General features: G+C 41.3%; 1 protein-coding gene across 1 annotated transcript in view; it reads right to left on the bottom strand.

Annotated features, from left to right (window-relative positions):
- The window catches only part of carmil2 (capping protein regulator and myosin 1 linker 2), a 129,072-nt gene that overhangs the window by 19,088 nt on the left and 97,631 nt on the right, over positions 1-12,353 (bottom strand). The window contains exons 31-32 of the mRNA XM_047389929.1: positions 5,554-5,658; positions 5,009-5,045 (exon numbers count right to left, since the gene is read on the bottom strand). Of these exons, the coding sequence (XP_047245885.1) occupies positions 5,009-5,045; positions 5,554-5,658 (142 nt within the window). The remainder of the gene's footprint in view (positions 1-5,008; positions 5,046-5,553; positions 5,659-12,353) is intronic.

Raw genomic sequence — 12,353 nt, 5'->3', positions numbered from 1 at the left:
CCTCATATTTACAGACAGTAAGACAGCAATAAAAAGGGTGGACAGATCAAAACAATGAATGAGGCCTGCTATTACAATCTGTAAGGTAACAGAAGTGGAGCTGTTATATTTGTCCAGTTTCAACCACATTGAAAGCAAATGTGATACTACTGGACCTCAAATTCAAGAGACTAGACATTTTCCCAACTTAGCCTCAGTTTAAATCAGGAGTGTCCAAAGTGCCATCAGCGGTCCCTGGACAGATTCTGTGCGGCCACCAACCACAATTCAGGAGTAGTACCTATTTGTCCCAGAACTAGAGGAACCCAAATCTGCGTTTAATATTAAATTTGGCTAAATATATTGTTTTCAAAGAACGAGTGACCCAAATCCTGTTCTTGTTCGTGTGAATACACTATTTATTTTTTCTAGGTCAAAAAAATAAAAGTCAGCCATATTTGGAAACGGCTTACCTATCTTTTAATAAGGCAAACCTACAAATGCCTTTTTATGTTTTGGATCTATAATGATTTACAGACGTCTTTTCCACAAAAAATGGCTCATTATTTGTTTCATTAAAATATCGCATATTTAGTTTATTGTTGATGAGTAAATAAAAACTTTTTATTTACTCATTTAGAAAAAATATTTAAAAATTGTGTGGCACATGGGCAGTTTCAACTGAATGATTTTGTCCACTGTGGCAACATATTTGGACACCACAGCCTCAGAAAAGAAGGGCTTGATAAATGAACATTTTGTCACATTATAACTATAAATGTCAATTTATTGGTATATTATGTCATAGGCCAAGTACAGATAACGACCCTAAAATTACAGGAACTACAATGTATGGCAGTGGCAATGGTATTGATCTGTGGTTCTCAACACTGGTCCTCAGTATCCACTGTCCTGCATGTTTTAAGTGTTTCCCTGCTTTCACACATCTGACATAAATTAGCTGTGGTTCACAGGCTTCTGCAACACTTGATGGCAGCTGAAGATGGAATATAATCATTTGAATCAGGTGTGCTAGAGCAGAGACACATCTAAAGCTCAAAATGATTCATACCGCTGATGGATTTATTTTTAACTTAATCTTTTAATTTTACCAACAAGTTTCTTCTGACTGAAAATACCATCAATGTTTTGGATGTTTTGGCAAAGAATCTGGAATCCAATCTTAAAAAAATCTGGCCTTCTGGTGGCCTTCCAGCCATTGACTTTGGAGCTCATCACCAATAAGAAACTGTCAAAATTTCATTTAAAAAATGCAAAAAGTTGCTAGTATCTAGTTTAATTATTGTAGTTTGATTTGTAACATTTTCTGCGCTCTTAATTTGACGATGCAGTCCGTGACCTCACTTCCTCTTAAGTGTTGTCTCCCTAGTCGGTGCTGATTATTGGTAATGGTGGCCAGCCTGTGTGCTGACTAAAAAGTGACCAAAAAGTTGTTATCTGTAGCACTGCAGTTTATGCTAAAGTACACTATACGTTTGCTCTGTATCTTTGTTTTTTTTTTTTTTTGTTTGTCTGCATGCCCTATGAGTGCATTTAGCAGAGTGTCATAGGAAGTTAATTGACTTCAATTGCTACCTTGATTTTCATTCTATAATGCATACCTACTCTGAATGTTGCTTTGTTTAATATATTTATATGCCTGTAATGGAGCTCTGCGTTAGCCTGTAAAATGACACTAGACCCTCACAGGGCTCATATTGGTTATGTGGTATATTTGCTACTGCACTTACCTAGTTTGACCATTAGAGACTCTAGAGACCACATAATCCCACAGATTTCTGAGTCTGAGAAGAATTTGGTTTTTTCTTGTATAGACCTTCAGTTACAGACTTCAGAGTAGTTCATGTATATCTCTACATTGTAGCGATGCACTGTGGGATCGGTGTGTATTGACATAGCAATTGGGTCAAAGAGCCGCTGTTAAGTATTTCTGTTCAGATGAGTTTTTGCTTCAGTTTTCTTTGGTTTAAGTGCTGAGCTGCGCTTTCTCCCACTGCAATGAACATGGCAGTGGTGAAAAAGACTCAGGACACCCTGGGAAAATGATAAACCCCAGCTGACAGAGAAACTGATGATCAGTCTGCCTTTTCTTCATGACATCTTCAACGAGACCACGCACTTCCTGATTAACCTGTAGGTTTATTACCACCTTTGTCCAACTCATCCTTAAAGTCAGCTGAAAAGTCTATTCGCATATTCTCTGACCGAAGTCACTGTCCTAAGATACTATCAGATCAGTAAATAATCTCCACAGAGTTCTCGCTCATATCACAATTACTGTAATGTCAAATAAGGATTTTTCCATTGATGGTCGAGAAAGGTATAAATACAACATGCCATTTTTTCATAAAATGGCATGTCAACATTTATAAATTAATATTTGAAACTAATACTCGCTTTACATTCTTACATTCTACAATTCTTTTAAGAGAAACGTGTCTCATTTCCCATCAGAAACAAAATCAGCCAGTGGTATGAACATTTTTGAACTCAGCTGTATGCACACCACATCTTTTTGGATTTTCATGTGCAATTGTATAAAGTAAGTTTGGTTATATCATTAAAAAACAAGAAAATGTTCAAAGAGCAGGAAAACATTGGCATGCCACTCAAATGGATTTAGTTTGTTAGGGATTTGCACCAGAGACCAGAGATGTCATCATAAATAGGACATTGCTACAGCTTGTTGGAGCATATGGCTTCAAGTCAAAGCAGCCAGTTTAGATCAGAGCAGACAACATAAAAAGCTTATTACAGCCTTTAGACAGCATTACCAGGGCTTGATGCCATTTGATAGAGATTGGATTTTAGGTTTGGGTGAGGCTGAATGGTTTTATCTTGAAAAGGCTGATATGATCAGATATTGACGTTGAACCAATGTTGTAAACAATGTGTACACGAGGGCATTCAGACACATCATGGGCAGAAGCGATAGCATAAGTAGAGCAAAATGTTGAGGTCAGGATGTCTAGCATCTGTCTACCTCACATACCAGGCAATTTGGTTAACTCCATTCATACATGCTCAAAATGCTGCTTCTATTAAACTAACACTATACTTATAATGCCACCACTTATGCTATCTGGTGCCTAGTCTAAATGTTTCAACTTAATAGGAACAACATAGGAACAATGGACCATTACATCAGTTGACAGGCTAATCCCTTATGTATTTAAATCACAAACCATTTCATTCTCTGTTATATGTATGTCCTTCTATCAGTCTCAAAGTTCTATCACACGTTAGTCTGGGCGTAGCGACAGTGGTGCAGGGGTTAAGGGGTTACTCACTTTCGAAAAATGTGAAAAATAAAGGGCACTAGTGCCTAAAATATAAATGAAAAACAACAAACAAATGAAGGGATGCACGGTGGCGCAGTTGGTAGCATTGTTGCCTTGCAGCAAGAAGGTCCTGAGTTCAATCCCAGCCAGAGGTCTTTCTGCATGGAGTTTGCATCTTCTTCCCGTGCATGTGTGGGTTCTCACCGGGTACTCCGGCTTCCTCCCACAGTTCAAAGACATGCCTGTTAGGTTAATTGGTCACTCTAAATTGCCCTTAGGTGTATGAATGAGTGTGTGCATGGTTGTTTGTGTGTTGCCCTGTGATGTACTGGCGACCTGTCCAGGGAGTACTCCACCTCTTGGCCATAGACTGCTGGAGATAGGCACCAGCTTCCCTGTGACCCACTATGGAATAGGCAGTAGAAAATGACTGACTGACAAACAAATCAGTCAAAATGGTAATTTCTCCTATTTAATTAGTGAGCTCTAATTGCATTATTAAAAGGAATGAGACCAATATATTTATTCTGAAGATCACAAAATTGATGCTTTAAATGGAGAATGAATATATTCAATCTAGTCAGTAGCTGAAACAAATGTGCCCTTATTAGTAATAATTCAAATATATATTATTGATTATTAACTAAAAAACAAGAACATAAAATAAGCAGACATGATATCTAACTAGTTAAAGAGATGTTCCAAAGTAAACTGAGAAGATTTAAAAATCAGTTCTTGGCCCTCTCTTTCTTTATTTGTTTCAGCTCCAACAGCTGTTCTGGATGCCTCTGGATTTTACGCTGAGGCTGGAAGGCTCTTGGTTCTGTGACACAGCCTCGCTGTCTTGGTGGTTCCTCTATTTTGAATCCAGAACTGAATTAGAACATTTAGATAAAAACTACATTGCAGGAACTTGAAAAATAACATGATGAATAAAAACTGAATTTTAAAACAACTGTATCAAGCTTGTTTTATTTCCCACCGGGCTCTATCCTTGGCTCTGGCTCTGAGTTTGGCAGCCTATCCTTCTCCCCACCTTCTCCCCACCTGCCTTAACATTGACACTAACCAGAACACAAAGGTTGTCCCATTATGATGTCACAAGGCGCTGATCACAGAAGTTTAGTACATGTGTGTTCAGGGCACATTACCAAGGCTCAAAAATAATCTAGTCTGTTTAGGTTTCAGAAGAGATGGTCCTATATAACTGGATAACATTAACTGGAAGCTTTAGTACAACTCAAGGTTACCAACAAGGAAGACAAGAATGTGTTCATTTAAAAACCTCACTGAGTTTCTTAACTAGCAGAAAAGATTGTTTCTTTAAAAACCATTATTTTACACAAATGCATTCACATATGCATCCAGCTAACAGTTTGTTATTATAAGTTAATAAATTGTATTTGGACATTGCTTAACAATCTAATAATCAACATCTACAAGATAAAAGATCATTTCAGGTGTCATGATGAAGAGCAGAAGTCTCTGTCCGACTGTGATAGGTGTGTATGTGTGAATGTGTATGCTTTGAATGAAAAACTGCATGTAACTGTATGTAAAACTGTACAACTGTCCCTTTACACTAAATCATTTACACACCCATCAGTCTGCATATAGAAAAGATTGTGTCCAAATGAGGTAATTTCTTCTGGATATTTCACTGTTTTGCATATCATATTGGCAAATTGTGTGTGTATTAAAGGGTTATAGATATACTGCAAACTTACCTTCAGAGACGGCTTTTCTCAGCTCCTCATCTTTATACTGTAGATGACACATTAAACAACATTAAACTACAACATTTGAACGATGGGACTACTCTTCAGCATATTATCACCAGATCCCTTGTTATCTGTCAGACGTTTTTCACTGTAGAGCTACAGGAGCTGGTGAAGGAATCTTGTTTTTTCACTGTGCAGGATTAGCTTAAAGCATTAAGCATTTTTCAAGAACATGTGAACCAGAACTTTTAATCAAGCAATCAGTTGTTACTCCTCAAGGGTCCAAAATAATTACTCCACACACAGGAACGGTGTAATGGGGGTGTTTCCGTACAACTTTAAGAACTGACAGCTCTTCTCAACTATTATATGACAAATCTTGGGGAAATAATGACATGCACAATAAAAAAAAATTTGTAATAATCAGCGTTATATATAAATTTTAAACAATTTTTTTTTTAGCTAAATGAAGCTTTGAAATGATGTGGATGAAGGAAAAAAGGGAAATGTTTTTATACAAACACACTGACACACACTTCTACCCTGTCTACCTGGCACATCCTGGTATCAGCAGGGGGAGTTTTGGCCACTTCCATTCTGTGCAGCATCACCTGAAGCCTCTGTTCAAAGCCAGGTGCGCTCTCAGATGCATGTTTCTGAAAAACAGTGATCACAGAGCTTTTAATATAAATCTTAATGCACACATCCCCTGTACATTGCAACAAACCTGCAACACATGGTGGAGCTGCTTAAAATCGTGCTGCCTCTATAATTAAAAACTGTTGTTGTAATTACATCTGACTTAAGTAAATTCATTGTGTTAACCATCATGTGTTTAGATGTTTTTGCATTTCGTTTCTGCTACAAAACAGTGAGTCCCCTACAGCTTTAAAGGGCAGGATCTGCGTCCTTCCTGGTTCCCATGGAGAAGTCCTAATCCTGTCTTGTTGCCCAACATTTCCACAAATGGAAGCAGACTTGAGGAATAAAGGAATCTTACCTCTTTCCCACCAAGCACTCTTTGTGTGTTGTGATGAGAAAGTATTTAAACAAAAAGTGGATAATTTACTATAGTTGCTATTAAACAGACCCATTATGAACCAAATTTTTAAAATCACATCATTTCTAACTATTGTGTCACTGAAGTCTTTATTTTGCGCAAACCAATTAAAAAACAGAAAATAATTAGTTTTATTAGTTTTATTTATCAACGTGTTCTGTTATTTGGCAGGGATATTTGAAAATGAAGTTATAATATATACTGACGATCAGTTAATTTATGTGTGTAAATAGCAGCACCTGGTTGCTACCCAGCTATTCCTTTAGAAGCATGGACTAACTTCAAATGTATTGTATAAACTCACAGCTTTCCCTGTTCTTTGAAACAAACATCAACATCAGCATTCTCACTGGATTCCATATTTCAATGCACTAGACAATCCAATCTGCACAGAGTACCATGCATCAGAAACGTGCCCAGCCTGCAGGGACTATAAGATACACAGTAGAATAAGTTCACAGTAAGGCAGAAGGCTCAATATAAAACATGAACCATGTCCCTCTGTAGACATACAGGGGTTGGACAATGAAACTGAAACACCTGTCATTTTAGTGTGGGAGGTTTCATGACTAAATTGGACCAGCCTAGTAGCCAGTCTTCATTGATTGCACATTGCACCAGTAAGAGCAGAGTGTGAAGGTTCAATTAGCAGGGTAAGAGCACAGTTTTGCTCAAAATATTGAAACACAACATTATGGGTGACATACCAGAGTTCAAAAGAGGACAGATTGTTGGTGCACGTCTTGCTGGCGCATCTGTGACCAAGACAGCAAGTCTTTGTGATGTATCAAGAGCCACGGTATCCAGGGTAATGTCAGCATACCACCAAGAAGGACGAACCACATCCAACAGGATTAACTGTGGATGCAAGAGGAAGCTGTCTGAAAGGGATGTTTGGTTGCTAACCCGGATTGTATCCAAAAATAATAAAACAAGGTTGCCCAAATCACGGCAGAATTAAATGTGCACCTCAACTCTCCTGTTTCCACCAGAACTGTCCGTCGGGAGCTCTACAGGGTCAATATACACGGCCGGGCTGCTATAGCCAACCTTTGGTCACTCATGCCAATGCCAAACGTCGGTTTCAATGGTGTAAGGAGTGCAAATCTTGGGCTGTGGACAATGTGAAACATGTATTGTTCTCTGATGAGTCCACCTTTACTGTTTTCCCCACATCTGGGAGAGTTACGGTGTGGAGAAGCCCCAAAGAAGCATACCACCCAGACTTGCATGCCCAGATTGAAGTATGGGTGTGGATCAGTGATGGTTTGGTGTGCCATATCATGGCATTCCCTTGGCCCAATACTTGTGCTAGATGGGCGCGTCACTGCCAAGGACTACCAAACCATCCTTGAGGACCATGTGCATCCAATGGTTCAAACATTGTATCCTGAAGGCGGTGCCGTGTATCAGGATGAATATGCACCAATACACACAGCAAGACTGGTGAAAGATTGGTTTGATGAACATGAAAGTGAAGTTGAACATCTCCCATGGCCTGCACAGTCACCAGATCTAAACATTAATGAGCCACTTTGGGGTGTTTTGGAGGAGCGAGTTAGGAAACGTTTTCCTCCACCAGTATCACATAGTGACCTAGCCACTATCCTGCAAGAAGAATGGCTTAAAATCCCTCTGACTACTGTGCAGGACTTGTATATGTCATTCCCAAGATGAATTGACGCTGTATTGGCCACAAAAGGAGGCCCTACACCATACTAATAAATTATTGTGGTCTAAAACCAGGTGTTTCATTTTCATTGTCCAACCCTTGTAGTCCAGCAAATGGCTAATACATAGCAAACATACCACATTTTACAGTGATACTCAAATTTAAATATATACATTTAGTGATTAGCAATGGCTTAACATCATTGTTAAAAACTTTGTACTTGTACTTCCCTCTATTGAAAACCAATTAGCCAAACTGCACTTTAAAGAATTCATTGGTGATTCTGCAAAAATGAAAACTGAAATAAAATGAAAAAGAAAACCAAGATCCAAGATGGCACTGCTGGTGGCAGCCTCAGAGCTTTGCTCTCTCGTATTTTTGTGGTGCTTTCTGCCACCATTAGGTGGTCTCTTTCAGCAGAGAGGAACTTCTAGACAGTCTTCTCTTGGCATTTGTTCACCATCATTCATTAACGAAAGCTTCACAGAGGTCTCCTTGGGCTATACCGCCGGAGACGGCGGAGAGGGAAGAGAGCTGGCGTGCTCATGAAGCTTAGACAGCACTGACTACGCTCACTCTTGCCTTCACTCTGTGGATCTGCTGCTCTCTGCTTGACCAAAACCAGGCTGAGTGAGAACACCCCGGACTGCGCAATTACCAGGCTGTTTAGAGTGGACCCCAACGCGGACTTATCAGGGAAAAAGCAAGGAGGCAGAATCTGCTTTTATATAAACGAAGGTTGGTGCCGAAATATCAGCATTGAAGAAGACATGTAGACCTGATGTGGAGTAAATTCTCATAAAATGTAAACCGTTTTATTCAATGAGGGAGTTCTCCTTTGTCTGTATTGGTTGGCGCTTACATATTTTCTCAAGGCTCCACAGGTGCTAAAAAACAACTGGCAAAAAAACATCCAGATTCTCTCATCATTGTTCCTGGGGATTTAACAGTGCAAACCTCTCCAATGAACTCCCCAAATACAGACAGCACATTAATTGTTCCTCCAGGGATAAAACATTCTGGACCACTGCTACACAATTTTGAAGGATGAAGTGGACTGATGAGTCCAAGTGGATGTTACAGGCCTGCTTTGACTGCACAGATTAGAATGTTTTTGAAACTTCAGCCACTGATTTAAACCAACTTACTGAGGTGGTGACATCATACATCAGTTTCTATGAGGACATATGAGTGCAGACATTGACCTTCTGCACATACAATAACAATAAATCTTGGTTCACTTCTCATCTGAGACAGCTGCGCAGGGATAAGGAGGAGGCTCACAGCATTGTGGACCGGCCCCTGTATAAGCAGGACAGGAACAAACTGACCAAGGAGATCAAAGTAGTGAAGAGAAGCTACAGTGAGAAGCTTCTCACATGGAGACACTTCTGCTGTTTGGAATGGTGTGCAAAACCCGACTATTTACAGGAGCCCTTTCCTCAACCCTGAGCAGAATCCTCGCCTGGCAAATCAGTTGAATGGCTTCTATTGCAGGTATGAAAAGCAGCTCTTCACACCTCAACCCAACTCCTCCCCATCCCATTCAGACAAAAATTCTTGCCATACACCAACCACCCCCCTACCTTCGGACCCTACACCTGCACTAAGGATCTCTGTCAGGCCATGGAGCTGAGCGCAGGTTGGTTGTGCTGGTTAGTGTGTGTTTCTCCATCTCTCCTACAGGGTGTGACAGGCAGGTGCAGCTCTGCAGCTACTGTGCATCAAGGTGTAATCAAGAAGCATACATAAACTGCTGGAACCTGTAAGGAGGTGTCAAAGTGTTGATTTACCTAGTGTGGTAAACCCAACCGGCTGACCTTGCTCCATGTTTTTTCCCATGATCATTTTTGCCTTGGATTTAATTTTGCTGTGTCTCCTTCTTCAAGGTTCTTCACCTGTGAAGTCCTGTCCTAGCTTGTCCTGCAAGGATTATCCTTCGTGGTTTGCATCCCACTGAGAAAACATTCACTTGGACCCCTGAGGCTGATGAAGCATTTCAAAACCCTAAAGAGAGGTTCTTCTCAGCTCCGATCCTGACCTATCCTGATCCCAAGGTCCAATTCATGTTAGAGGTGGGGGCAGTTCTCTTCTAAAAGACAGCCGGTGACAGTAAACTTCATCTTCTCGACGATTCACTCCAACCGAGACAAATTATGACGTTGGAGACCGAGAACTATTTGCCATAAAACTGGCTTTAACGGAATGGCGACACTGGCTGGAGGGCACCCTACAACTCATCATTATCTGGACTGACCACAAGAATCTGGCATATCTCCAATCAGCTAAACACCTTAACTCCCGCCAATCTTGATGGTCACTGTTTTTCTCTCCATATTCAACTTTACCATAACCTACCAACCCGGTTCAAAGAACATCGAGCTCAAGTCACTCTCCCAGCAATTCTCCTCCGATGACGAAGACGATCTTGAACCCATAACCATCATTCCTCAAACCTGTGTTATCGGTTCTCTCACTTAGAACATTGGGGAACGAGTTAAAAGAGCCCAAGATCAGGAACCTGATCCTGGCAGAGGTCCCCCAGGGCGCATCTATGTTCCTTCTTCCATGAGATCCCAGTCATTCATTGGGCCCACGCATCAGTCTTCTCTGGACACCCAGGTTTAAGTGGTTCCATTCCTTCATCCGCAGATATTTTGATGGCCCACATTAAACAAAGACGTGGTAGATTACGTTTGTGCATGTTCCATCTGCGCCCGAAGTAAGAACTCCCATCTATCTCCTGCTGGTCTTCTACAACCACTCTCCATTCCAGCTCGTCCCTGGTCTCATTTCGCTGTGGACTTTGTCACAGGTTTGCCACCATCACACCACAAAACTGTCACACTCTCCATCATAGATCGCTTTCCTAAAGCCTGTCTTCTCATTTTTCTCACTAAACGTCCTTCTGCTGCTGCCACTGCTAAACTGCTGATGAATTATGTTTTCAGAATCCACAGACTTCCAGTTGAAATCACCTCAAGTATGGAAGGACTTTTCATCTATCTTTGGGGCTCAAACCAGGCTTTCCTCTGGCTTCCATCCTCAAACCAACGGCCAGTGTGAGAGGCTAAATCAAGAAATGTAAAACACTCTTATATACCTCTGCACCAACAACCTTCAGTCCTTTAGCCAACACCTCATCTGGGCAGAATATGCACACAACTCTCACTTCTCCCCTTGAATGTCACCATTCAAGTCTTCATTGGGTTACCAACCATCTCTTCTTCCTGTCCAGATACCCTTCTCCCTTCAGTCCGTGCTCACTTCATCCGCTGCAAAAGAATTTGGAATCAGACCAAAATAGCTCTTCAACATTCATCCACCATCACTAAAAGGTTCAATGAAGAGAGCAGAACGTCACCAGCACCCACCTATTCACCCGGACAAAAAGTTTAGCTCTCATCCAGGAACTTTCTGTTGAAGGCCTACTCACGAAAACTGGCACCCAGATTCCTCGGTCCCTTCTAAATCGAATCCATCATTAGTCCATGCACAGTACGCCTCAAACTCCCATCACATATCCGTGAGGAGACATTCCATTCCATGTCTCCTAGATCAAACCTGTTCTTGCCAGTAAGTTGGGAACCACTGCCTCAGCTTTCTAAGTCCTCCCTGTCCACCCTCCAACACCACTCCCCTCCCGGAGGATTTTTGCTCACACAGCACACCAGCCTGCCAATCTCAGTCTTTGTGGTTTGCTCACTCCTCCTGGAACATTACTCACCTGATTCAAGTAAGATCTCAACTACTTCATATCTGTTAAATTGCTTGTCCTACTACTCACCTCTATCTTGTCCTCCAGAATGACGACCAGCCACAACCAGAACATCTGGATCCTGCTGCTTTCATATTATTCAATGAACTGTTTAACCTTTACTCAGTCTTTGTTGTTGTGCCTGCTCTAGAGTCTCCCGGTACTGGTTATGACAATCTCAGAGCAAGATGTAAATAGAATATTTTAGTGCCTAAAAACAAAGAAGACATCAGGACCTGATAATGTCACCCCATCATGCCTGAGAGCCTGCACAGACCAACTGGCAGCCATCTTCACTGAGATCTTCAATAAGTCACTGGAGCTGTGTGAGGTTCCCTCCTGCTTCAAACGCTCCACAATCATCCCAGTACCCAAGAAACCCACAATCATAGAATTAAATGACTACAGGTCAGTCGTCCTGATGTCTGTGGTCATGAAATCCTTTGAGTGACTGGTGTTGAAGCACCTGAAAGACATCGCAGGCCCCATGCTGGACCCCCTGCAGTTTGGCTACCGGACAAAGTGGTCGGCAGATAATGCAGTCAACTTGGGACTACGCTTAATGATGCTTCATCCTTCAATGCCCCAACCACCCAGGGATGTACACCAGGATCCTGTTTGTGGACTTCAGCTATCGCCACTCACCAGAGGAGACTGGAGATAGCAGGCCGATTTCAACTGAATGAATTGTGAGCAGTTAGTGAGGTAAGATGTAAACCAATCCAGAGGTGTGTCTGATATTCCAATACATTGCAGTCGTTCCAGTAGAATGTTGTGGGAGTGTCGAAAGCTTCACTGAGGTTGAGTAGGATGAGAATGCTTAATAGCCCAGAGTCTGCTGTCATCAGGAGGTCACTGGAGA

Source organism: Girardinichthys multiradiatus, chromosome 2, assembly GCF_021462225.1.
Source record: "Girardinichthys multiradiatus isolate DD_20200921_A chromosome 2, DD_fGirMul_XY1, whole genome shotgun sequence".
NCBI lineage: Eukaryota > Metazoa > Chordata > Actinopteri > Cyprinodontiformes > Goodeidae > Girardinichthys > Girardinichthys multiradiatus.
This window is presented reverse-complemented; position numbering and strand designations above follow the sequence as displayed.